The 25,361-nt window shown below is 55.7% G+C and overlaps 1 protein-coding gene across 1 annotated transcript in view; it reads right to left on the bottom strand.

Annotated features, from left to right (window-relative positions):
- Positions 1-25,361, bottom strand: part of LOC111156991 (phosphatidylethanolamine binding protein 4) — a 208,142-nt gene that overhangs the window by 4,039 nt on the left and 178,742 nt on the right. The window contains exons 5-6 of the mRNA XM_022518188.1: positions 8,419-8,464; positions 6,200-6,313 (exon numbers count right to left, since the gene is read on the bottom strand). Coding sequence (XP_022373896.1) covers positions 6,200-6,313; positions 8,419-8,464 — 160 coding nt within the window. The remainder of the gene's footprint in view (positions 1-6,199; positions 6,314-8,418; positions 8,465-25,361) is intronic.

The following is a 25,361-nucleotide window of genomic DNA, read 5'->3' as shown; positions in this document are numbered from 1 at the left end:
GGAGGGCACAAGAGAGGAGGATTGGAGCTGTGGACGTGAGCTTCCCGGCATCAGTTCCAGTATCTCCTGGTGGTGGCAGGCTGGCATTCTGGGTGAAATCTGGAGGATGATCTGGTCACTACTGCTTTGGACAGTTGATGCTTGGCTTGACTGGGAGCTTCCAGGTGGTTCTTAGCCAGGGTGCCTGTCTGCGAGTTGCCCAGGATGGCCCCATCTGGTCTGCTGCCAGGCCCCCAGTCCTTCCCGCTCTGCCAGGTGGGTGGGGCCCTTTGGAGGCAGAAGAGGGCTGCCTCACACAAGCCCACACAGTGACTCAGGGGCTGGGCCCAGGGGCCGTTCTGGGGCCCGGCCAGGTGAACCGCCTTGGGAGGTCATGGCAGGGGGTAGGGGCTGTTTTGCAGTGGGCTGTGTTTGTGTGTGTCTGTGTGTGTGTTTGGGGCTGGTCTACAGGCGGGGGCCCCTTTCCTTCCATCTTTGCCTCCACTGTGTATTTTTCCCTCACTGCCACCAGGCCCAGCAGGATTTTCTCCCAGCCTCTGTCCCTCCACATCAGTGTCCCCTCCTTTTGATACTGCTGGGAGTTCTGCTGCCTTTCTGACCTGGCCTGTGCTTTCAAACCTTTCCCCTCGACCCCCATTGTCTCAATCACCCATGATGTCCCCCAGGCCTCTAGAGGCCACAAGCAAGCCTTTAAACGCCATTGTGTGCAGAGTCTTAGCTTGTCTCTCCTCTCTGACCCTGTGGCGGGAGGGCAAGGGGGATGGCTTACCCAGGAGCTGTTCAATTCAGGTGTCTGTGGTGCTGGGGGAGTGGGTTATGGCTGCCTGGTCCAGAACCCAAGGACCCTTCTCAGCCCCTCCCATCCCATTTTGCAAGGATTGGTCGGTCTCTCTGCACACCTCAGGCTGCCCCAGCAAGGGCGCGGTGGAGGCTGGTGTGGCCCGTTAGCTCCCCTGGCGCTGTGGCACCATCCTGGGCTCACCACCTCTGAGAGGCTTCTGGAACAAGCTGCAGCACGTCCTCTTGTGGGGCAGAGAGGGGATTTCCCCAGCTCACTCTCGAGAGGAGTTTGGGGCCGTGAGGCCAGCTCGTGACACCCTTGGGCCAGGTGGCTGAGGTGTGGTGTGACACAGACCACAGCTCCCTGGAGTTCTAGGCTCTACACAGGGCTGGGCTATAGCCTTATCCAGGGAGGCCTCGGGGTTCTGTCTCAGGTGGCTGCTGCTGTGAGCCAAGGACACCCAGGGCTTCAGGATGGACTTGCTCCTTCTCTGTCCCCACACCAGGGCCCAGAAGTCAGATGGTCTGGGTGAGGGCAGAGGGAATGTAGGTAAGTGGGCACCAGGAGCACAGAGCCTTGTTCCAGAAGTCAGAAGAAAGGTAATTTGCTCTTAACTGCGGAACCTGGGTCGGCCAAGACATCACTGTTCCAGGCTTCAGTCTCCTTACTCCCCCAGTGGGAGCAATGGCCATGGCCCTGCCCACTCCACAGGGTCCAGCAGCTGGGTTAGGCCAGGGAGGGGCAGGGCAGGCTGGCAGAGAGGCTGGGCACAAGTGGTCCTGCCCACCTGCTCGACATTGGGACAGGGAGGATGTGGATGCCAAAATTGTCATTTGTGGGCGCGGCGCTCACAGAGGTGGCTGTCTTTTCAGGTGTTAAAGGAAGTTGATGATGAGCTGAATATGGGGGCGTGAGAATGTGCAGCTGTGTGTGTGTGTGTGTGTGTGTGGCTTGTGAATGTGCGTATGTGGGTGTGTCCCATACACAAACATCCTCATTGACTGAAAGCTCACAGTGGGCTGAGCACAGGGATGGGGGTAAAGAGGAAATCCACAGCAGAGGTGAGCTTCTCCCTCAAGGAATGGAGTCTCACGGTGGAAGTGGGACCCATGCAAGTGAAAAATGACTGAGTAATACAAAGAGATGAAAGTGGGTGACTAAAGAGGCACAGCAAAGTGTCACTGAGCCCGTCAAGAGGGACAGGGGTGGGGTCAAGTGTGGGAAAGCCCCCCCACCCCCACCCCCGGGGCTGTCAGCAGGACCGGTGCTCTGCAGGTGGCCAGAGCCCTCGATTTGGGGAAGGGGAGAAAGGGTCTGCCTAGGTCAGCAGGCAGAGGCACACCAGTTGCGCGGGGAGTGTGGGGGGGGTGGTGCCATGAACGAGGTCGGTGGGAGTTCGTGGGTGTCCAGAAGGGCCCACAGGATGAGGCAGGAGCCAGCCCTGTGTGTGTGGGCCCTTTTCAGACACGTCCCCTCAGGTCATCTGGTTGGTTCCTCTACAGTGTAGAAGTCTAGATGCCAAATCCAAGAAGACTCAGGGACAAGCCATCATCAATTACAGATAAGCCCAGAGGCCAGATTCTGGGCCTTGGGCATAAAAGGTGGGCGTGTGGGGGGATGGTATTAAAGCTGGGGGCCTGGAGGGGCATGTCCAATGTGTGGCAGGCTCTCATTTGGGAAGGTAAGGTGTAGCCTTGGGGACAAATGTCAGTGAAACTGGGCCAGCTCTGATCAGAGGACACCAGTTCCGGCACTTTCAGCCTTAGTATAAAGGCAAGAGGAGTGGGGAAGGGAGGATTTCATAAACGAGAAGCAAGGGGGCTCCAAAGCCCCTTCTAGGGCCCTCCCTGTGGTCCTGGCAGCCTGGTGTCTGACAGAACGCCTCCACCCAGACGTGCGTGGAGCCGGCTGGGCTGGTCAAGTCTGATCACTTGCTGCCTGCACTCGTCTCACAGGACTCAAAGTTGGGGGCGGCTCGGTAAGCTGGGAGCAAACCGGTTAAGGGTCATTCCGTGGTAGACCAACTAGTCCGACCCCTTATCTTGATGATGTAGAAATCAAGGCCCAGAGATGTGAGGTGGCTGGTCTAAGGTCACACAATGGATAGGTCAAAATCTCCCATCTGCCGACCCTCCCATGTTGTCTTGAGGTCAGAGAATAAAGGGAGTCCCTGGAGAGGCTTTCAGTCCCTGGCACGGAGCAATGTTCCCCAGCCCCCAAGGTCATAAAAGTTCTACTAGAATAATGTCACCCTTGCTTCTCATCCTAAATTGTCATTCACACCTAAGTCCTAGGGAGGCAAGGACCCAACAGGAAGGGCTCCCGTCAACTATCCTTCACGGATGCCTCTCTACCTGGCTCTCGCATGGTGACTTCCCCTCCAGTTTCTGGAGTCCGTTCCTGCCTGTGCATTCAGGAAACACAGGGGGCTGGTTAGACCACGCTTACTCTAGGGACACCTCTGCTTCTCCAAGGATACCTTCCCATGGAACGAAAACTAGACAACCGTAAGGCCTCGGGCCCGTATTCCTTGGCTCCAGGTCCTGGCCTTCCGAGGGCTGGGCCAGCCTAGGGCTCCATGGGTCCCCAAGCACGGTGTGGGCGCTTCAGAGAGCGCCAGGGGTTCTAACGATGGGCAAGGGCAGCTCCTGCTTTTGCTATGGCCCTCCGGCTTCATTCGGGCACACATCTCCAGGCCCCTGGCTGCCTGCTGGGCTCTGGCTCCTCTCGGTCCTGCCCACCGCTCCAGCTTAGTCATCGCACAAGAGTGGCTTTTGTGTTGCCTCTCCCACGGGCAGCGGCTAACGGTGCTTCACGGCACCCGCCAAGGTTGTGCCTCTGCTGGGCTTTCATGAACCTTCCATGACCTTCCCCCCCCCCCCTTTCATGGCCTCACTGCTCCTCACAAGGGGTGCTCCTTCTCACTTTTTAAACAAAATAATCTTTGCATCTGTGGTTTCTCCAACCCAGAGGTTCCTCTCTCTTTCACTCAAGAATTCGAATGTCCTCCTCTGCCCAGGCCCAGCCCAGGCGGTGCCTCTTCCACGTAGCCTCAGGCCATACAGACCTGTAGATCATCTAGATCCAACCCTTCATTTTCTAGATGGGGAAACCAAGGCTCAGAGAGGGAAGCTGATTTGCCCAAACATCAAATCACTAGCTGGAGACTGGAACAGATTTCCTTACCCTGCAGTAAAATACCTTTGCAATCTTCCCTGCTAAAGAGGGTGTGTCTTCTTGGAGGGAAGGGAATCGTAGAACCTTATAGACAATCCCTAAATCCTACTGGTCGTCAGTTGTCCTTACAGCCCTAAACACACAATTAAGTGCTTAATTATAAGCTGCTTTGCATTGTTATTTAAGTGTTTTCAAAGTAGACTGTAAGCCCCCTGAGGGCAGGTAACATTCCCTGTGCTGTGGGATTGTGCTCTCTTCTAAACCCCTAGCTAAGAGTGCCAGGCACCAGAAGATGTCATAGAGTGGGACCGGTCCCCTGGCCTGGCTGGAGAGCTCATCTGTGAGGCTAATTCTCCCACCTCTGTTTCTGGTAGCAAGCAAAATGGCATGGAAGTCAAGGGTCCCTGCCCAGATGCAAGTCTGGTTCCTAAGTTTTCACATAGATGAGGGGTGTGTGTGTGTGTGTGTGTGTGTGTTGGGGGGTGCATTACAAACTGTGGCTTGGGCAGATTCAAAGGGACTAATAATGGGTGTCAGGCTGGATAGGTTTCGAGCTTCCTCACCGGCTGCCAGCATCACTGGTGGGCGCACAAGCCACTGTGTTTTCTGGAGGACAGGCGAGGATCGAATGCAAGGACTGCAACCAAGGCAGGGGCAAGCATCTTTGCCCCAGGCACCTCCCTTCTTCCTTCGCCCCCTTTATGCTCTTCCTGGCTTCATCCACTGCTCTTTCCTTTCCTGGCCACCCCACCCCTCACAAGTTACTCGATCCCGCGGGAGGCTCTTTCAGGGGACAGTCTGAGCATGATCCCTGCCCCCTCCCCACCCCGGGTGTGGGCTCTGTGACTATGATTCTAACGTGGGACTTAGAGGCACTGCCTGACTTTGTGGGGGAACGTGGTGGGCTGAGGTGCTAGTTCCCAGCCCCCAGAAAGCGCAGTGCCTGGACTGGTGGAAGAGGGTTCGTGAAGTCTGAGGTGAGAAGGATCTAGGGAACCGGAGAAATTCGTCTTGGCCTGGGCAAGATACACTTTTCTCTTCCTTCTCTCCTCGCATCCAGATTTGAAAATGTGTCTTGGGAAAGTGGTTTAAACAGATTTACAGATTAGCAAGGTGCTGAGGGCACCTGGGGAGGGTTCACCAGTGGAAAGGTTGCACCACCTCGACTTTCAGGGCAACCCAGAGCCTTCTGTGATTGGTGGCTTCCACTCGGCACACCTGAAGGCCTCCTTTGCTCAGTCAGTGCCTTTGCCGGCTTGGGCTCCTTGTTCCTCTCCTCTGGGGCCTCAGGCAATGGGCTTGTAACAATACCTTCCCCCGCTTCCCAGTGGGTGGAAGTTGGTCAGGGTCACTAGGTGAGAGCAAATGGCTGATGACACCCACCCACCCACTCATCCTCCGGCCGGCCTGGGGGATGTGCTCTCTGCACCCTCCAGATGGCATGTGTACATTCCACGTTCTCTTCCCTTCCCCCAAATGGGGGAGATGCTAGAGTACACAGGGATTACTTAATTTCCCATTTTTCTGGAGAGAAAGCCAAGGCTCAGAGAGGGGGCATGGCTCACACAGGAGCATGTGAGTCGCCTGAGGCACTGCGGCAGCCTGATGTCCCCGGGTCTCTTCCCGCTCCCCAGCTCTGGTGGGAGTGGGAGCAAGGCCACTGTCAGTTAGCCATTAGGAAGCTCCAGGGAGTGGATCCTCTCCAGGATGCCAGAAGGGCTGCTCAGAGAAGCTAGTGGAAGGGGCATGGCCAGGGAAGTTTTGGCCCCGCCACTCGGTGCAGGGCAGACAGAGCAATTAACGACCAATGAAGGCAGACTGGCAGGGTGGCATTCCAGGGCCCTCTTGCCCAGATTGGACTCAATTATAGGGTACAATTACCTGCAGGGGTGCTGTGGGGTAGCTGCCTGCACATGCCATTCGAGGCTGAGTTGGGGAAATGCTTCTCTCCCTGGCTCCAGGTACTCCCTTTGGGACCTGGCCTCCCAGACCCATCCACCCAGTGGAAGCCGCCATCTTGGTCTGCGGGACTCACTTCTCGGGGGGAGACTATATCTGATGCCAACATCTCCCTTAGGACACTCATTCCAGTCCACTGCCAAGGAAGGCCACCCCCCCTGACTCCAGCCCCCAAGGCTCACGGGTGGGGGGTGGGTCAAGGTCCCCGCTTCGCCATGAACGCACAAGCATCCACTTCCACCCCAGAAGTCACACTGGCTTTGGCAGATGGGAAAGCCTTACCTCGAGTTTTGTTTTCTTTGGAATGGAGAGAGATGTTCTGTCTCTCCTGAAGATAGACGAAGAACTGGTAGCGGTGAAAGCCACTTTGTGCTGGTGGGGACGGAGGCTGGTAGGCTGCGGGGGGCAGAGAAGGACAGCACATGGGCCCCCAACCCACAGTACCCACAACCTCCTGGCTGCCCTGGGCCAGAGGAAAAGAGAATTCCTTGTGCCTTTCATGGTCCCTCGCCCTTCCCCCGACCCCGGGGGGTCCCAGCTGGGGGCTTACCCATGGCAAACCATTAGGGTTTTTCTTTGGCAGGGTCTCAGCTTCGAAGCTGCCTTTAGGAAGCGCCTTAGTTTGCGCAGACCGGGGAAGAGGAGGTGTGGGCTGCTTGGGGGTCTTGGGGGCCGGTGGGACTCCCCGGGCCTCTCTCGGGCAGCGGGCTTTGGTGCTATCCCTTTGCTGCTTTGGTCTATCCTGATGGATTTCCTGCCTCAAGGGAAACTCATCTTCCTCTGTGAGAGTGTTTGGCAGTGGATTTTTATTTATTTTTTCAGCATTTCCTTATGAACTCAATTCCCAAAGAAGCCAATTTCTTGGCTGGATCCGGAGGATCTGGAAGTGGTTACGGGGGTGGGTGGGACTCGGTTCAAAGGTTTGATCATGGAAGTGTAGGATCTGGGTGCTCGGGGCACTGGGAGCCCACTCAGGCTCTTCCGGAGGAGAAGGCCTGTCTCCCTCTTGCCCTCGATGCAGGAGCCAGATCTTTTCCTGGGGTAGGGGGGAGCCGGGGTGGGGACATCTCTCCCTCTTTCGCTAAGTCTATGCAGGGGTTTTGTGGGCCAGACTTTTGCGGTTGGTTCCAGTTGGGCCTGCTTCCAAACTGTGGGCCTCTGCCTCCTTTGCTCTCCTCCTCTCCCCTTCTGAAGAGCCTGGAATCTTCCTGGGGGTGGGTGGGGTTGGAGTGTTTTCGGTGAGGGTGCTGGTGGGAGGGAACGCTGGTACTCTAGGGCGCCCACCCTCTCTGGGTCATCAGACAAGGGTCACTTGCTCTTCACTCTTCTCTTCGGAGCTGCTGGAAGGGTTCCTCAGGGTGCACTTCTGGCCACCGGGGCCCCCCCCATGCTCACAACCGGGGGGAAATTCCTGACCGTTCATCTCTCCCGCCTTTGTGATTGCAGACCTGATATCCGTGTGTGTGTGAGTGTGTGTGTGTGTGCTCAGAGTGAGCACTGCACAGCGTGTGCCGGGAGTCGTGTGAGTTTGTATGACTTGGCGTCTACACTGCCAAAGAGAATGGTGCCTGTGATCGTGTGCGCAGAAGGCTGCGGTTGGAACCCTCCGGCTCTGTTCAGCTTGGGAATTTATCCCCAGGAGTGAGGAAGACCCAGCTGCCTTCACTAGGGCTTTCCTAAAGAATCTGCCCTCCGAAAGTAGAGATGAGGGGTGCTGAGGAGGAGGGGAAGGGGTACACACATGCATCCTACTTCTTGGGGCTGGGCCCTGGCTCCGCGCTTTCCCTGGTGACATCGCCTTAATCCTCACCACAACCTGGTCGGATGCAATGTTATCCCCATTTTCTGGATGAGGAAATGAGGTTCTGAGAGGTGAAGTCAGGCCGACAGGATGGGTGAAGCTGGGATCTGAGTCCAGGCCTGTCCGATGTCTGACCCCACCTTGGGTCATGGAACTATGGGGCTCATTTGTCTTTTTGCTCAGCCCTCCTCGGAGGCCCGGGTCTGCACCTCAGCTTTCCCTTCAAGTTGAGTGGAAGGCCTGCTCTTGCGGCGGGGAGCAAGGGGGAGGGGAGGAATGGAGCTGGGGGGAGTGGAGAAGGGGTGGGAAGGGGAGGGCATCAGAGAAAAGGGAGGTCTATGGGGTCCCATGCAAGCACATCATGGCACTGGGTACAAGGGAACACAGGGAGGCAGGCCCAGGGAAGGGAAGGACTCCAGTCCCTCCAGGAGAGCAGACCCCTGCATTTAATGCTGGCCTCACCCCTTAATCCTTGTGAGCTGAGGGACAGTGGGGTCATGCCTGCCTTTCATTCTCTTTCAAATGAAGACAGCAGCCTTTAGAGGCCATTCAATGAACTCAAGGAGCGAGGAAGAGTCAACTCCTGGGTCGGTGGGCACTTTCACACCACCAGGTCTCAACATTAAGTTGCATTGTTATGGTTCTTGTGGTCATGTCGTTGCCCCAGCTGGGGCAAGGGGTGGGGGAGGGTCGTACTCACGTGACAACTCCTGGCCCTGGACCTTCCCTTTCTTTATATCAACGCCCTGCAATCAGAGACAGGTGTGGGTTACTCCTGGGGCAGCAGAAGGCCACACGGCCACACCTCAGTCCAAGCGGGTTTTGCGGACTTCTTTCTCTCCCTGAGGGAGTAAGATAGAAGAGTAGGCACGGGTATGACTGCTCCTGGGACACATTCCAGAACGGGCTCTGGGGCTTAGAATGGTGCCTTAGGGGGTCCAGGGAGAGAGGACAGACACAGGCATTGCTGAGGGTGGCCTGGGGTGAAAGATGGACCCCCCTGTCCCCTGGAGAGGGCGAGCTCCACTCCTTCTCTGCTCACTGGAAGGACGGCTCCACTCCCATCATCTGCGTCCCCAGACTGGGCACGGGACACAGTCTCTGCCTATGGGGTCTGGTGAGCTCAAACGCAGGGGCTGACAATGCTCACAGCCTTGCTAGGCTCTCTTTGGGGCCTTCAGCACATTAGGCCAGTGGCTGCCTGAGGAACCAGAAGGGCAGGGATGGCAGAAGGAGGCTGGACTGCTGATTCTGAGGCAGTTTCTTCCCCAGCCTTGATTGGACTCAGCCCACAACCCCTGGGCAGATTGTTTGGCCTCAGTTTCCCTCTTCTTCCTTCCCCTTCCTCCTCCCCTCTGCTCTGCGTCTGTGGGATAATGAGGCGATCCCGGGGGCGGGTGCTAATTATTGTTTGTGCAGGACCGGGAGATGCTCAGATGAAAGGTACTGGAGCCGGGCCCCTGGGTCTGTGCCACAGCTCGGGGGCCCCTAGGTGTGGGGTTTTATGGCCTTAATGATGGTGATTAGCACGGCTCTTCATTGCTTCTGCCAACACCTAACTGTGCCCTGGCCATCTTTCCACCGAGCCCTCCTGGTCCAGCCTTGGCTCCTTCCCCTGGCAGAGGTCCTGGGATAAGGCTTTGGGAGGGGGACCTGTGAGATTCCCTCTCATTTCTCTGCAGAGGCTCTCAGAGTCAGCTGGGTGACCCAGCTCCTAGTGCGGTTTACCTTCTACAGAATTAAAGCCCCACCTACCCCTCTTCTTGAAGTACCCTCCCCCCATCTTTTCCACTTTGGGCTGTAGCCTGCCAACTGTTCTTATTTTGGGCCTCCTTGGCCAGAACATCCCCTCCCCAAGGCTCATCCCTGTCTATGTTACCTCTGGTTGGGAGAGAGTGTTGGGGGGGTGGGGGAGACTGAGACTGCAGAATGGGCCCCTCCACCTTGGGCACCCTTCCCACTTGGTTGTCCTCAGCCGGAGCATTCGAGAGCTCTGTCCCCTGGCACCCCGCCAGCCCCCTCATGCCGTCTTCTCTGCTCAGGAACATCCAGCATGCCAGCTCGGCCTTGGCCCGCTTTCAGCAGGGTTCCCCCACCCCCCAACCCAGTATCAGGCCCTGTCTTACCTGTGGCATGGGGCCCCCCGCTGTGACCTGCGGGTTGAGAAGCCAGGGGTCACCAGGGTAGGGGAAAGGGGTCGGGGAACAGGGGCCCCTTTCCTTGATACCTGTCTCTCTCAGGAGACAATGTGAGGGCCCAAGCCCTAGCAGCCCCTCTCCCAAAATAGCTGTCTGGCTCTCTGGTGGCTCTAGCATGACTGAGAGAGATGGGGGCTAAGCCCCAGGGCGGCCCAGCCCAGCCTGCTGCGAGCTCCCAGCCTCCCCCTCACTTGTCTCCAAGTCAGCCCAGCCAGCGGTTTGTTTAAACAAAACAATAGCAACCTAAGCTGGCTCTTTCTTTTCAATTCCCCACAGCTTGGGTCCCACCCAGAGTGATAAACAGGCCTCTCTCCTCTGAGTGAGTGCAGGGAGGGCTGGGAGGGCGGGCTGGGGGTGGTTGCTGGGCCCGTAAGGTCAGTGAGTTTGTGCAGAACGGGGTGGAAAGTCTGATCGTAGCCTTGATCAGGGTGGAAAGGCTCTCATTCTCCTCCTTTTCACTCCGGGGAGTCTTTTCTCATCTACTGGGGCCAGCTTGGCAAAGACAGACGTGGATTCAGTGAGTAAAGCCAGCGGCCCTTCCTGCTCGCCTTCCCTGGTGGAGCTGCCCTTGAGCTCGGCTGAGGCAGCTGCTGGGGGAGCCGGGAGCAGAGATCATTGATGGCTTGAGTTCTTAGGTCTCTGGAGCTTGTCCTATGGACAGGTGCTGGTCCTTGGAAGGATGAGCAGGGAAGGAAGTCTCCAAGGAAGGACCAGGCTGCAGAGGGGCCTTCCCCGAAGAATCTGTGGTCAGTGTGGCTGGTATTTATTCAAGCTGGGTTGAAGATTGGCTAAACTCCCTTTGGCCACAAACCTTCCCTCATTGGTCTGTTCGGGGGGGGGGGGGGGGTGCTAAAATTTCTACCACACGATCAATATGTGATAGGGTCTTAGGAAACCAAACTCAAAAGGTAAGAAAATTGACTCTCCAAGGGGCTCAAACTGCTTGTCCAGAGCCACAGAGTAGTGAGTGGGAGAATCCCAGAATATTCCAGGAGGAAGAAGCCTAGATCCTTTGACCTTTGAGACCCACTAGCTCAGGATCTCATGGCTTTTGACCCATAGTGCCATCTTATGCTTTTTTTCTACAACAATCCCATCACTTCTCCAAGCAGCACGGCTTTAGGAAGACTGTTATTAAAATACATAGATATTACCTAGAGGCCTGGGGCCACAGTGGAAATGGCTACATGGTTCCCTGCCCCCCGCCCCCCCCCCCCATATGAAATCCTGAGCTCTCCCGAAGAGTCTTCACGGATCGGAGTACCTCATTTAGCCTGAGATGACCTTAGGAACCCGGAAATTTCTGGGGATGGATGAGATTCCGGAACATTCTAGTGGAGTGGGGGGGAATCTCTGATTCTGAGCACTTCCTAGGAAGACAGGACTGAGGAAAGGGTCTTGAAGGTGGGCAATGAACCCAGCATTTGAGGGACAGAGCAGTCTGAGCAGACAAGAGTTTTGGAAAGAGGGCATGCAGCGGGAGAGGGGCTGCTGAGAGCTCCCCCAACCTTGGCTTCCTCTCTGGCCTTCCCCCCTCCTCCAGGTACACTTTTCCTCTTTAAGACGGGCCCAGCCCAGACAAAACCTCCTTTCCCTTACTATACGCTAAGATAGATTGACATTTTCAAAAGGAGCTTGTCTAAATGCTAAGGTTAAAAAAAGGAAATAATTATAGAAATTATAAACAGTGTAGAAATTGTCGGGTTTCTGATCCTCAGGAACACAGAAAAGACCAGGGTGGCTTTTTGAGGATAGCGGGACAGGAACCCCTGAGGTATGAGGGCAGTGTGCTTGGGAGGATGTCCAGGGTCCTTCTAAGTGTCCAAGACTAGATGACCTTGGGGAGGCAACTCTTTTCCTAATCAGCATCCTCTGTTAAGGGGAAGAAAGGAAGGGCTGAAAGGTTGTTCAGTAGGACCCTTAAACACTCAGGATATTAAAAAAAAAGTCTCTTCTTTTTCTTAGAAGTTGGTCCCCGGTGTGTGTGCGCACACGTGTGTGTGTGTGTGTGCATGGCAGAGATGCGCACGACTGGCATAGAAAGAGTCACACATTATTCTAATTGCAGAGAAGAAGCTTGGCTCTATGGATAGTTCAGAGGAATTTCCGGGTTTACAGATGTGAGATTTCCTTTCCACCCCTCCGACGTCAGAGCTCACGGCTTCTCTGTCAACTTAGTTTGGACCTGGCACGTCAGATGCTTAGGAGGAGTTGAAACTCGACCGAGAGTCATGGCCACTCCAGTCTTGGCCCAGGGTAGATACAGACTGCCCCACCAGACTTGCTCCGATCAAGTAGAGAGCACAGTGCTGGAAGCTGGGGTCTGCTCCCCACTACTGTTATTGGACATTGGCAATGAGCTTTCAGTTCTTCTTCTCCAGGGCTCTAACCGATGCATCCATCTCACGGCAGCCCTTGCTGGGGAAGGGCAGAGCTCAGTCTCCCAATTCAGTGGAAGGAAACCCAGAGGAGCTTAGTCTCTCAAGGGCAGGGATAACATCCTGCCCATCTCTGTAGCCCTTAAGATGCTTGGCACAGAGCCATGGACGTTGTCAGTGCCCAGGCTCACTCCCCAGCCCTTGCCACCTTGCTGATCTCCAGCTCTCCTTCCAATCTGCTTCACCTGGTCCCAGGGCCTCCTCTGGCCTCCAGGGCCTGCTTCACCACCTGCACAATAGGGCAGACGTGCTAGGGTGTTAACGTCCCCTGGCAACAGCTCCTAACCAAGGGCTGATGGGAAATGGTGCATAAGTACTGCAGCTCCTCCCCTCTTGGGGAAGTGATGGGGCTGCGATTTCGTACCGGCTCTGGCCACCCAGAGTAGAACTTGTTTGCCCATGAGCCTCAACTGAGCGCCCTCCTTTTTCCCTTCTCACCCGGTCCCTTATTGGGGCTTCCTCACGTCCCTTTGAAAATTCATTACTTGTATGAGACTCCTTGTCTCGAGCTCTGCTTTGGGGCAACCCAAGCTAAAACACTACGGGTCTAACACACATCTGTGGAAGGAGTGGAGAGAGGAATGAAGGCTTTGTTCAATGTGTCACAGGTAGCTGGCCTTGAGGCCAAGACTAGAAGAAGCCCCTCCTCCTGGCTTTCTGTCCCATTCTCTTCTGATGGGACACACCACCACTGTCTGGACCCCGATCCTTCCGCCCTCCCAGGCCGGGTCCCAGAGGTCCCTGATACATTAAGCTTTTGGAGTAGCGCAAACAGACAAGCCAGTTAGATGAAAGACACTTCTATCCTTTGTTTCTTGTGCATGGCATCAGCTTCTCGAGAATCACAGGTCCCGGGGCTCCCCTTCCCCAGCCTGGAGAAGCCTTAGGTCAAGCCTACCTGCGACAGGGGGGCCAGATTTAGGTTGTGAGATCTGGTGGATGGGAAAGGGCCTGGCTCAGCGCTGGGCCCAACAGAGACGGCCAGCCTGGTGTCCTCATTCCCCTTCAATTACCTACAGGTAACTGTCCGCCCACCTGGGCGTTTTCGAAGGCCCCAGGTGCTCGGGCTCGCTGACCCCTGGAGTAGAGGGTCAGCAGCACATTTCCTAGAGTCTGCGGGAGATGATTTAATCTCTTCACCCACTTCTTCCCATCTTAGACAGGAGGATTCAATCACTTCCCCTGCCTGACTGCCAGCCTCGGCCCGAGTGGGGAAGATTCACTTCTTGATCTCCGGGGTAGCGGGGGCAAGGGGGGTGGAGGAACTGTCAGAAGAGTCCTGGACTTGAAAGATGTTGTGGGGATAAGGGACAGTGAAGGGAGACATGAATGAAACAGCACTGGGTGGGGGGAGGCGGGAGGGAAAAGTAGGGAACACAGAAGCAGAATTCCAGGCTCTCCGATATTGGTATCAAATGAGAAGGCTCCTTGCTGTTTTGCACAGGGGACTGCTGGCTACCAAGTGGCAAGGGATCCAGGAAAAGGCACAAGATTGCAGAAGTGCTCCCGAGCAATCTGTGTATTCTGCAATTAAGAAGGGGTAAGTAAGTGGAACGCACTGACAGCTCCCAGGCTCTGAGGTCTCCAGGGGCTACGGCTGCCAGGCCGCCAAACACCGGCTTGGAGAGGGCCCAGCCCTGGAGACCGGTGCCTGCTTCAAGGGAGAGGCTGTGATCAATTAATCCTGTGGCCTGCTTTTTTTGCCCTGAGGCCAGGGAAAGGAGGGCTGGCCACGGCCACTGAGGTCGGTGAGTCCGCGGTGAGAAGGAGTCACGCACCTGATATGATAACTTTGTTTCAGATCATTAAAGTACTGTATGCTCATTGTAGAAAAGGTTGAAAACACAGGGGAAAAAACCACACACACACACACACACACACACACCCCAACCAGAAAGAAAAAGAAACCTCTAGATCATTCTGTGTAGAGATGAGTCCTCTGAGAACACCACGGCTCCATTCTTTGCATCTGGGTCCCAAAATGGCTTGTCACACAGGTGCCAGCTCTGAGCCCCAGTCCCCTCTGGGGCCTGCATTAGGTGAACTCCTGTCTGACACCCTGTTCGGGGAAACTCGCCCCGAGTTGCTTTCCATCTCTGAAGCTCACAGACTGGTCTGGACTTCAGGAGAAGGAGGAGACATTGCTCTTTGACACTTGCCTGTCACAGGTCATGCACCCTCTGGCTGCATCTCCAGGGCAGGGTGACAGAGTGGGAGTGGGAAAGAAAACAGAATAAAGGACACAAAGTGCGGTCTTACTGAACCCAGTCCACTTAGAAATAGACACATATATTAAGATAGTTGGAGAGCAAGTATCATGAGTTAACAGCTAAATATAATTATCATGCCTTAATGTGACTTGGGACTAAGAATGCCATTTCTAGATAATGGACCAAAAGCGGAGGCATTCAGCATCAACCGCAGGTCTGCGGAGCGCCTCAGTTATCTGGAATTGCGGGGCAAATTGGCTGTTCTCTGTAAGTGCGCTTCCCGGATCTCGTCACTCTTATCCTTGTAGTTCTCCCCAGCTCCTTTCATCTTAACTATTTTGGCTACTGATCTTATTCAACAATGGTTCTTATCTTCTTAAACACACACACGGAGACTACCTTATGTAATTTTAAACACCACTGCAGTTGACTCGGTGAATAACCCATTTCGCGCCCTGCTACAGCGCCAGACTGTAAATGCTGAAAAACAAATAAAACGCACAGGCCCTTTGGCCTTCTGCCTGCTCAAACTTTCTTAGGAGCCAATAATTTAATATTTATGTGGTCATGGTCACCACATAAAGAAAGGGAAACACCTCTTGCCCGGTGCTGGCAAGGCCCAGGCATTTCGCCAGCATCTTTATACAAGTTGGCTCCCTCTGGTCCCCGCCTTCCCGGGCATTTCCTGATAAGGAGCAGGACCCTCAGGAGACCGCCCCCCCTTCCCCCCCTGGGTGGACAGAAGCCGCCTGCCCTACTGAAGGAGTTGTGCCTTCATGGTCTGATTTTTGGCGGCTGCGGAACCGGGGAAGCAGTGCCGTCCAGTGAAAAGCAGCCCTGCTGTATTAGTGACTGAGCTGTTCACACAGCCGTCCAAAAGGGCAAACTGGGCTTCAGTCCAATGTCATTACCAGTCAGCTGCATGACTGTGAGCAAGACACTTAACTTTCTCAGAGTCTCTGCTTCTGTACCTGTGAAGTGGAAATGGGACTGATGTCTGCCTGGTTTCCCCGTGGGGCTGTTGTAAAGATGAAATTAGGAATATTCTCAAGTCCCACAGTGCTGTCCTGGTGCAAGGGTCATTGTGGTTTCCCTTCCCTGGGGCTGCGCAGTGGGGGGAAGGGTGTGGTGGCGGTGGGGTGGGGAGGAGACAGGGAACCCGTCCCGCCTGCCCCCTCTTGCCGTGGCAGTCCCCATGAGTCTCCTGGCAGGTCAAGCTCATGAGGCTAATGGTGGTGCCATGGGCTTAGAGGTTACTCAGCTGTGAACGTGGGCCCCTCCTGCTGGGTCTGCACTCACCCGGGGTGTGCCAAGCGCATGGTACATAATGTTTATTAATATGCCTTGATGAGGGGCATTAATATCTCTTAATGACACCATCTGAGCCCAGCCTCCTTCCTTCTCTCACTCCCTGCTCCTGTCTCTTCCCCAACCCACAGCGACATACACACTCACAGACAGAGAAAGCCACGTACAGGAGAGAGAGCTGTCGGGGAGGAGTGGCTCCGATGGGGGTTCCCAGCCCCCTATGGGGAGGCTCGGACAGGGGTCCCAGCTCCGATGGGGAGACTGAGGATCCTGGGTGGGGGAGGGGGGAGGATGCCAGGGCTCTGCTGTCAGGTGGAAACCAGGCTAGAAACCAGCAAGGGAAACAAAACAGTGGGCAAGACTTTTCCAAAACTGGTGGAGGGGAAGGGGAGTGGCAGAGGGGTGAGACAGAGGCCCAGAAGCCTGGGAGCAGGAGGGGAAGAAGAGAAGTGAAGAGAATGCCTACAGGTTATTCGCAGGCAGGGTCTGGGGGAGTCCAGGGGTGGCATGGCAAAAGTTGGAGAAGGGAAGGACAGCAAGTCACACTCATTCACACACCCTCACCCACGTTCGCACACTCATGGCCGCCCATTTGTGCACACACATCACTCACATGCATACTCAACGTGTTCACACACAGCCCCCACACTCACACACTTAAGTGCACGTGCCCACACACACCCTCACACACATACATGTTCACAGCCACACACATGCTCGCATATAAACACAACATGCTTACGCACACACACAGCTGTCACGCTTACTTATGCATATGCACCCCCACACATGCACATGCACGTACACGTGTCCACGGCCACACACACATGAACACACACGCTCACACGCTCAGCATGCATGCTGATACACAGCTCTCTGCACTTGTGCACTTAAGCTCAGTCTTAAGTGCACTTAAGTCACGCACTCACATATGTGTATGTTCACACTCATATATACAACGTGCTTGTACGCATACACGCATCTCACACATGCACACTCACACACCAACATGATATGCTCATACAATACATCCTCACATAACATGATATGCTCATACAATACATCCTCACATATACATATACATGCATACACACCAATATACTCGCATATTCGCACACAATACTCACAATTATACAGATGCACACTCATGCACACACACGTACTCACATTATATGCAGTTGTACATGGTCACACATACATATTCACAAAGCACACACACACACACACACACACACACTCACAAACACATGCTCACACACACTCCCTCCCCCAGGTCACCCTGTGCTGGTGGGTGTGTCAGGGGCTGAGCACACTAGGAAGACCAGGGTGATGGGGCATTGGGAAGGGGCAGCGGGGAATTGGGGGGGGTTAGGAGGAAGCTAACTTGGACTTCGGGATTAGGACCAGGGGGTGTGGGAATCTCCAGGCCCCTGGCAGGAGTCCAGGACAAAGAGATGACTGATTAGGACTGTTGTTTGTGAGTAAGAACTGAGCTGTTCTGCTCCCTCGTGAGAGCCCCTGGGGTGGGGATGGGGGAGGGAAGGGGAGCCCTGGCGGGAGAGGTGATCAACCGGGTGGGGGCACCAGCCCTGCCCCTCCCCCTGCCCCAGGAGTGCGGAGCTGGGGTTGGCCTGCTCCCCTCTCCATGCAGCACAGAGGCAGAATTGGGAAATGACCGCAGTTAATCCCCCAAACAAACAGGGCTTGGGAAACTGCAGCCTCCAGAGGGAGGGAGCTGCAAGGCTACCTCCTTAGGACTGGTGTTTATCTACGGCTCCCATCTCTCATCTCCAGCAGCCAGTCTTTCTGGCTGGGTGGCTGCAACCCCAGGAGGGGGACAGGAGGCACTGGGGAGGGCCAAAAAGCTTGGGGGTGGGTGGCGGGCCAGACCTCTGCTTCCCAGCTTCAGCTGGACCAAGGGGGCCCAGCAGCCCCCTAGCGCCCTCCTGGCCTAGGGAGGGTACCCCAGGGCTTGTGGACCATTGGTGGCACTGGCGTCTGGACCTCTCCGGAGTGGCTGTGAGAGCTTCATGACACCCCCCTCCCCCAGGTTCTGTGGAGTGGAAACCACCTTCACCAACGGCTGGGACGCTGTTCATAGTGCCTGGCTCAGCCTCTTCACCTGCTTCTGGTTCTACTAGTCCCTCCATCTCCCCTCTTTCTGCTTAAGAGGTTTCTCACCACCCGGATCCTGTCCTGTCCTGTTCTCAACTGTCAACCAGGCACCAGCCAGCAGCCTCTGGGCCTTGCTGTTCTCCCCACGTGCCACCTAAGACATGCTGGTAGTTCTAGAGAAGCAGGCCACAAGGCTGGGGACTTGGGAGCATGGGGTCGGGTGTGGGGGTGGTGGTGGGGGCCTGCCCAGCCATTGTGAGCCCTCCAGCCTCCTGGGGAAACGCGGGTAGCAGTGGTGGGAGTCAGGCTCTTGAGCTCTGTTCTCCGCTTTCTCTTCCTCCTCTGCCCTACTTCAGGCTTCAGCTTTAGTGGGAAGATGAAACACAGCCTGTGCTTTTGGGCTTCTCTGTTCCTTACCAGAGAGCTCAGTCCTGGGGCTACCTTGTAAGAAAGAAGAAAGGAGGGAAGGAAGGAAGGAAGGGAGCAGTGGATAGACAGATGGACTTCCTGGAAGAAAGCTTGGGGATCAGGATTTTGAGATGAAAGAAGAAAAGATGCTGGTGAGATCTGGGCGGTTCTGGGAAACCATGTCCTCATGAGGAAATGTGGCAATAGGTAGAAACGGTTAAATCTCATTCAAATCTCATCTTGTTCTTTTCACAGGCGCTGATGGTGAACGTGGCCCCGGTCCCCTAGCCCCTGGCTACTGAAACAGCAGCAGCGGTCACCCGTCACCATCACCGTCACCTGGGAGCTTGTCAGAAATGCAGAATCTCCGGCTCCACCCCAGAGCTGGGAATCAGAATCTTCCTTTTAACAAGAACCTGCGGTGATTCTGATTCGTTTGAGAAGCCCTACCCCAGAGTCCTGCTCTCAGACCCGCCAGGCCACTTTCCCTGGGCTCGCTGAACTGGGCGGGGGACGTTGCCTCAGACCTGTGGGTGCAGCAGTGGTCCAAGGTCCGGTCTCTCACAGGTCTCTCTCAGGTTTTGGAGCCCTTGCAATCCCCCTTTCCGGGCACGACTAATTGGCCCTGAAGTGGCCCCAGCTCTCAAGTCAGATTCTTTGGACCCGTCAGGCTCCTGGGCGGTCAGAGGAGATTGGGTGCACCGGAGAGACAGGGGCTCAGCTGGGACTGGGAGGCATCAGGCACATCTCCTCCCCTGTAAACCGGCCTGGAGCTGCAGAAGCAGCCCCAGATCAGTGACTCTCAGTGTCTCTTGCTGTTCGGAGCCTTTGGGTTTCTGGTGTTGGGCAGGGCAGGCCCTTTCACTGGTGGGGGACCTGTGTGGCCACACCTGGGGATAGTCTGATGGGTACTGTCGGGGGGGGGTTGTTGACAAGCCCATGGGGGCCCCCTTCCCCTGATCATGCTCCTCACTCCTGACCCTGTTCAGGGAACCTTTATTCCCCAGGTTTTCAGGGACCTCCGTGGGGGTAGAGGGAGAAATAAAAGAGACAAGAGCCTTGCTCTTCCTTGTAGCCTGTAGACCAGAGGAGGGTGCTGTGTGAGGCTGCACAGGTCTGGGGGTCAGGGTCTGCTCTAGGGTCCTGGTCCTAGCAGGAGGCCTGGTATTAAGGGTCTCCGTCAGCTCCTTCCCCACAGAGATGACCAGGTAAAGCTGTCATCACTGGTGAGCTGACAGTCTGCCCTCTCACTCCTCAGCCATGCCTGGGCCCCGCGGTGGGCTTTTGTGCCCCTGCCTGCCTGACGCAGGCCAGGCTTGTTCATCTGGGCCAAGGGGACAGCACATGGGGCCCACGGGGGGCCTGCCAGGCCCAGGGCTGGCTCTCATTCTCTTGTGTCACCTTTTACAGAGCCCGGCAGGCAAATGCCAATCTGGGGAGCTTGGCAATTACAATGAAAAAACAACCGAGACTGAGCTCAGTAAACACCGTGACCTCCCAGTTGGTCCGACTCTGGAATGTGTGGGGATGGACATAACCTCAGGGGGTGGAAGGGAGTCTGCGGGCCCCTTTCTCGCAGGGTCCGCGACCTCGGGCTCCCCATACTGCCCCTTTAGTGGAGCTCACGTATGGAGGGCCTCTGGGCTGAGCCTCACAGGCGGGTGGGAAGATGGGTGTCAAGCCAGGCTTGGGGCAGGTCCCGTGCTTGGCCTCCCGCCCCATGGGCATCATCATCAGTCTCCAAGTATGTTGAAATGAGCCTTTGCACAACTCCAAGGAGGGCCCAGCAGTTCCAGGTGACAGCGCCCAGGGCCATAAGGAGATGGGAGGAAAGGGGACAGGGTGACAGCAGGGAAGAATCCCAAAGAGGGTCAAGGGGCCTCCCCAGCTGCTGACTCCCCAAGCTTCCCGATCGGGGGCTGAGTGTCTCCTTCCAATCTCCCACCCGTGTAGCTGGACCTCAGAGGCCTTCTACCCATGGAATCCGGGCTTCTAGGCTGCCGGAACTGTCCCCAGGCCATGCCACAGGGAGCTGAAACAAACTTGTCCCCAGAACTTCTTGTTGTGAGCAGTCAATCGCTCCGGCATCTGCGGCTGCGGCGCAGAGCAAGGGGTCTTTAATGAACGCAAATGACAGCTGATTAATCTGCCTCCTCTCTGTGGGGTCTGGCCACGCTCCATTCCGCCTCCACGGCCCACGCCAGCAGGGTGGGCTCCAACCTATTACCGCTGCGCTCCCAGCCCTAATGGGGAAGAGGGCAAGCCCCCAGCCCTCGCCAGCACCAGCCCCCAGCCTGCGGGGCTGTCATGCACGAAGGGCTGGCCCACAGGAGAGGGCTCGGCCCCTCTGGACTCTCTCCCTGGGTGCTCCCCTGGACGAAGGGGGCAGATAGCAAGGAAAGATGTGAGTGGGTGCTCGGTGGGATTTGGGGAAAAGGGTTACATTTAGGAGGTAAGTGGGGGTACTGTCTAGATAATGGTTTTTTTAGTTACTTGCTGACTGCGGCCTTAAGAAAGCAGCGGGTTCCCAGATCATTCTCACTGTGGGAAAAGGCAGAGAGAGAGAAGGATGCGCCTGTGGAGAATGCCTCCTTCTCTGCTAGGTCACCCGCGCGGGCTCCTGGCTGATGTCCATGCAGCCTACATTTATTGAGGTCCTGCTAGGTGCCAAATGCAGTGCGGGTGTGCGGGTGATTTACAGTCTGGCAGGAAGGCGGAATGAAGCGAGTAATTACAGATGGGATGCATGCTAAGAAGAGGACTTAGAGCAGGGAAGGCTTCGTGGAAGAAGCAGATAGATTGTCCCCCTAATAGTGGTGCTTGATGGGTAGAGGGGAGGGAGAACTGCACTGGGTTGGAACAGCCGATTTCCAGCCCTCCTCATCCCCAGGCCCCTGTCACCTCCTTGAGTTGCTGGACCCTTCCCTGAAGGGATGGAGGAGCAGGACAGGGATGGAGTCGGGCCTGGCATCATGGAGGCTCCTGACCTTCTCCTGGGTGGGAGCCCTTGCTGGGAAGCAGAAGCAGAGCTCCCTTTGGGGGAGAAACCCCTCAGTTTTTACTGCAATAAAGAAGGGGCCCCGAGCTCTCTCCTGCCACGGCCTCTAATGACGGGGTTGGGGTGTAATGAATACTATGTACTCATAAAGCAGACTAATGACCGCCCTCATTTCACGGACCCCTTTCATCCTCACCCATTCCCAAACCAGAAGGGACCATCCTGAGGGCTGAGGCCCAGGGCCTGGTGGTAGCCACAGACCCCAGCTGTTTGGGAATGGGGTCTTGTTGGTTCCTGAGCCTGAGGCCCTTCAGAGGCTGCCTTCCCCTCCTCCATCCCTTATCTGTTTGAAACAGCTGCGGGAATTTAGGTCGACGGCCGACCAACCTTAGGAAGTAGGCAGGGGTTGGTGAGGGAGGAAGCATGTACGCCCTGATTCTTCAGAGCCGTGTTGACACTTGTAACACGTGGCGCAGAGAAAGAGCACTGAGCATTGAGAGCTGGGTGCCGGCGCCACGCCCCCTCCTGCCCCGGTACTGATAGGAGCTCCCAGCATCATCCAACACCTGAGAAGAGCGAGACTCGTGGAGGGAGGGGCTTGGCCTGCTGAATCACCAGCAACACCTGTGTTTTGCTTGGGAGGTCTGCTCCGGGACTAGCCAAGCCTGACCCTGTTTGGCTTCCTGGAGCTTGGTGAGATCACAGCCCGGGGTGATGTGGCTGCAGGCCAGTGTGACCTGCTATGCAGGGAGTATTTTTAAAGAGACACTTGCCCCTGTGTTCCCAGGATCAGCTCCGTGAGACACTCAAGTTGTTCCGAGTCCCCCAGGTCTCCCACATTTGACTGTAGAAATTGGACGGGGGTACATGACATTGCTTGGGATGGAATGGGCAAGTGGAAATAAATAATTCGGTCAGCTTGCCAGGGATAAGCCTCCCCTCCCCGCCTCCCAGGGGAGGGTGGGCCTCAGGGGGGGCCTGGTAATGGGTGGCATAGGAGGGAGGTCGGGTGGGTGAGGATGGGAAAGCCCGATTTGCTTTCCCCAGAGCTATGGGACTATCTCACACCATGGTTTTCTTTTCTTTTCTTTTTTTTTTTTATTATTTATTTATTTGACAGACAGAGATCACAAGTAGGCAGAGAAGCAGACAGATAGAGAGAGGTGGAAGCAGGCTCCCTACAGCGTACAGAGCCCGATGTGGGGCTCGATCCCAGGACACCAGGACCATGACCTGAGCCGAAGGCAGAGGCTTTAACCCACTGAGCCACCCAGGTGCCCCTCACACCATGGTTTTCTTGAGCCTGCACAGAAGCCACAGGCCACCGTGACACGGTCTGCCTGTGGCAAGACACTCATGAGTGAGTCAGCCTGCAGCCTCAGTGTTCCCATCTGGGAGCTGGCCCAGCCCTGCCTCCAGGGCATCTGTAGATAATTGGGGTCAGTGGAGGGCAGAGGATCCCAAGAATGTAGGTTCCTGTGCCCCTTGCCAGGATCCCACGTTCATGTTCCCTTCCCTGGGAGACAATCGGTCCTTTCCAAGGTTGGGCAGAAAAAGCACCGCTCCCAGGTCCCACTTGGCCTCTCAGCTAGGGGCACTGTGGTAGAGAAGGAACATACAGAGGCCCAGGTCTCAAGTGCTCGGTCTGGGAGAGTGGGGGAGCGAACAGCTGTGAGTCACTCAGAGGTGGTGTCTCTGGTTGTTAGAGTAACAGGGCCATCCTGGCCCTGTGTCAGGCACTCTCCCATCCTGAGGCATTTCAGAATCTTCTGCTCCCCTGTATCATCTCATCCTCTTTTACAAGGAGGCAGAAGGGGCCAAGATGATCACCCCCAATTTGCAGGTGGGGAACGCAAGCCTATGAGAGGTTAAGTGACTTGCCCGGGATTACAGCCAGCAGCAGAGCTGGGAAAGGAGTCCAGGTGTCCTGGCCTGTGCTCCAAGACTCCTGACTCATAGTCCACTGTTCTTTTGCCTACACCTCACAACAAAGGGGGCTGTGTTAAGGACATCAGTTGTGAGGAGAAGAGATAATTTCTTTCCCCGTCGCTGGAATTTCTCCGGTGGCCCCAGATGTGCTTCAATTTGGCTGAAAGACCAGTCTAGATCTCCCCAGATCTCTCCTGAATCACACCCGGGCCTGCGGGCGGAAAGCTGTTCAGACAGGGACCGGCCACTTGCACTAGCCCCCTCCTGGCTTCAGGACCCCAGGTGCCATGGAGAGGGATTGCAGGCGGGGAGGATGGGGGTGGCCAGGTGACGTGGGGAAGGCCTGGGCTCTGTGGCTAGAGGCTTCTCCCAGCTGAGGCTGGGGCCTCTCCTCAGGGAGAGTTGAGGTTCCTTAGGAGTGTGGCTCATGTGGTTTCTGTCTCAGACGTTTCTCCTCCTTGGATTCTCTGTCTCGTTCCAGCCCAGTTCACCCTTCTCTTCCTCTGTGAAGCCTTCCTCAAAGGCATTTCCCCCAGTGCTTCCTCCCTTACACCGTGCTTGGCTCTGTGGTGGTGCCCTCTTCAGCCGAGGCCTGCAGCTGCTGCCTCTTCCCTGGCCACGAGCTCCGCCAGGGGATCTTGTCCTCTACAACCTCTCCTGCTGTGGTGGCAAGGGGAAGATGTGCAAAGTACCTGGGGTAGGAGGGGAGGGACTGACACATGAGTGCCTGCCTTGTCCATGGGCTCCACACCCATCCCAATGGCTCAGCAGGAAACCGAGTCTAGTGGAGCTCAGCCACTTGTCCTGGTCATTAGGTGGCAGAACGGGAAGCGAACCCAGGTATTTATTTCAGACACGATGCTCTTTGCCGGGCTCACTATGGTCTCTCAGATGTTTGCTTAGAAGGATGCCGGAGAGAGTGACAAATCGGATTATCTACAGAATTGAATCCTGGTCGAAGGTGTTGTCTCCTGGTTTGAAAAATGCCCTCAGTCTGGCAAGAGAAGCATTTTTATTTCACTAGGTTCACCTTCCTTCCTTCTTTTCTCCAAGAGACATTCTGCTGCGGTGAACCATGAAAAGGCCTTGGGGTGGTCTTCCCAGCGCCCGGGCAGGGGCTTCTCTCTGCCAGTCTGTTTTCTGCACGGGATGCAGAAGCCACCCTGGGGCACGGAGAGAGTCCTGGGCACAAGGACTCATCAGTTTGGGGACAGGTTGGGCTGTTTAGGTCTGGAGAGCTATCAGATGCCATGTCTGTGGCCCCTGGGTGTGGGGCCTATGACTCTGTCCTCTGGCCCTTCTGGAGTAGGGCAGGGGGAGGTGTGTGTCAGTCCCCCTGGACTAGGACAGTTAGCCGGACCTCAGCCACAGGGACAGTCACAGGATTTCCCTTCCCTTCTGGCCCCTCCTCTCTCATGCCAGCCTCCCCCTCCTCCTCTGTTCTCTCTCCTCTCTCCGGCCTCTTTCTCTTGCGTCCTCTGTTCTGCCTCTTCTCCTCCCTCCTCCTGTCCCTTCTCCTCTCCTTCCTTCCAAGGGGACCTCAGCCCTCCACCAGGAAACAGATTTCTTCAGACCATCTGGTCTCACAGTCTGCCTCTCCCAATCAGCCCTGTCCATCCATTACAACACGCTGTGGCGGCGGAAATGTTCTAGATCTGCCCTGCCCCTATACTGTAGCTCCAGCCACACGTGGCTCCTGAGCACTTCAAATACAGCTAGTGCTGTAGAGAAGTGGAATTTTTAAACATTTTATTAAATTTTAATTAATTTTAATTTCAGGATGCTTGGGTGGTTCAGTTAGCTAAGTGTCTGCCTTCAGCTCAGGTCATGATCCCAGGGTCCTGGGATCAAGTCCCACATGGGGTGGTGGGGGGCGGGGGACAGTCCTTGCTCAGCAGGGAGTCTGTTTCTCCCTCCAGCCGCCACTCCCCCTGCTGGTGCTCTCTCTGAATAATAAATGAAATCTTAAAAATAAATAAACAAATAAATAAATTTTAATAAAGTTTAATTTAAATAAATATGTGTCTAGTGGCTAGTGA

The sequence above is a fragment of the Enhydra lutris genome, unplaced genomic scaffold, assembly GCF_002288905.1.
Source record: "Enhydra lutris kenyoni isolate GAN:26980312 unplaced genomic scaffold, ASM228890v2 scaffoldscaffold3, whole genome shotgun sequence".
NCBI lineage: Eukaryota > Metazoa > Chordata > Mammalia > Carnivora > Mustelidae > Enhydra > Enhydra lutris.
This window is presented reverse-complemented; position numbering and strand designations above follow the sequence as displayed.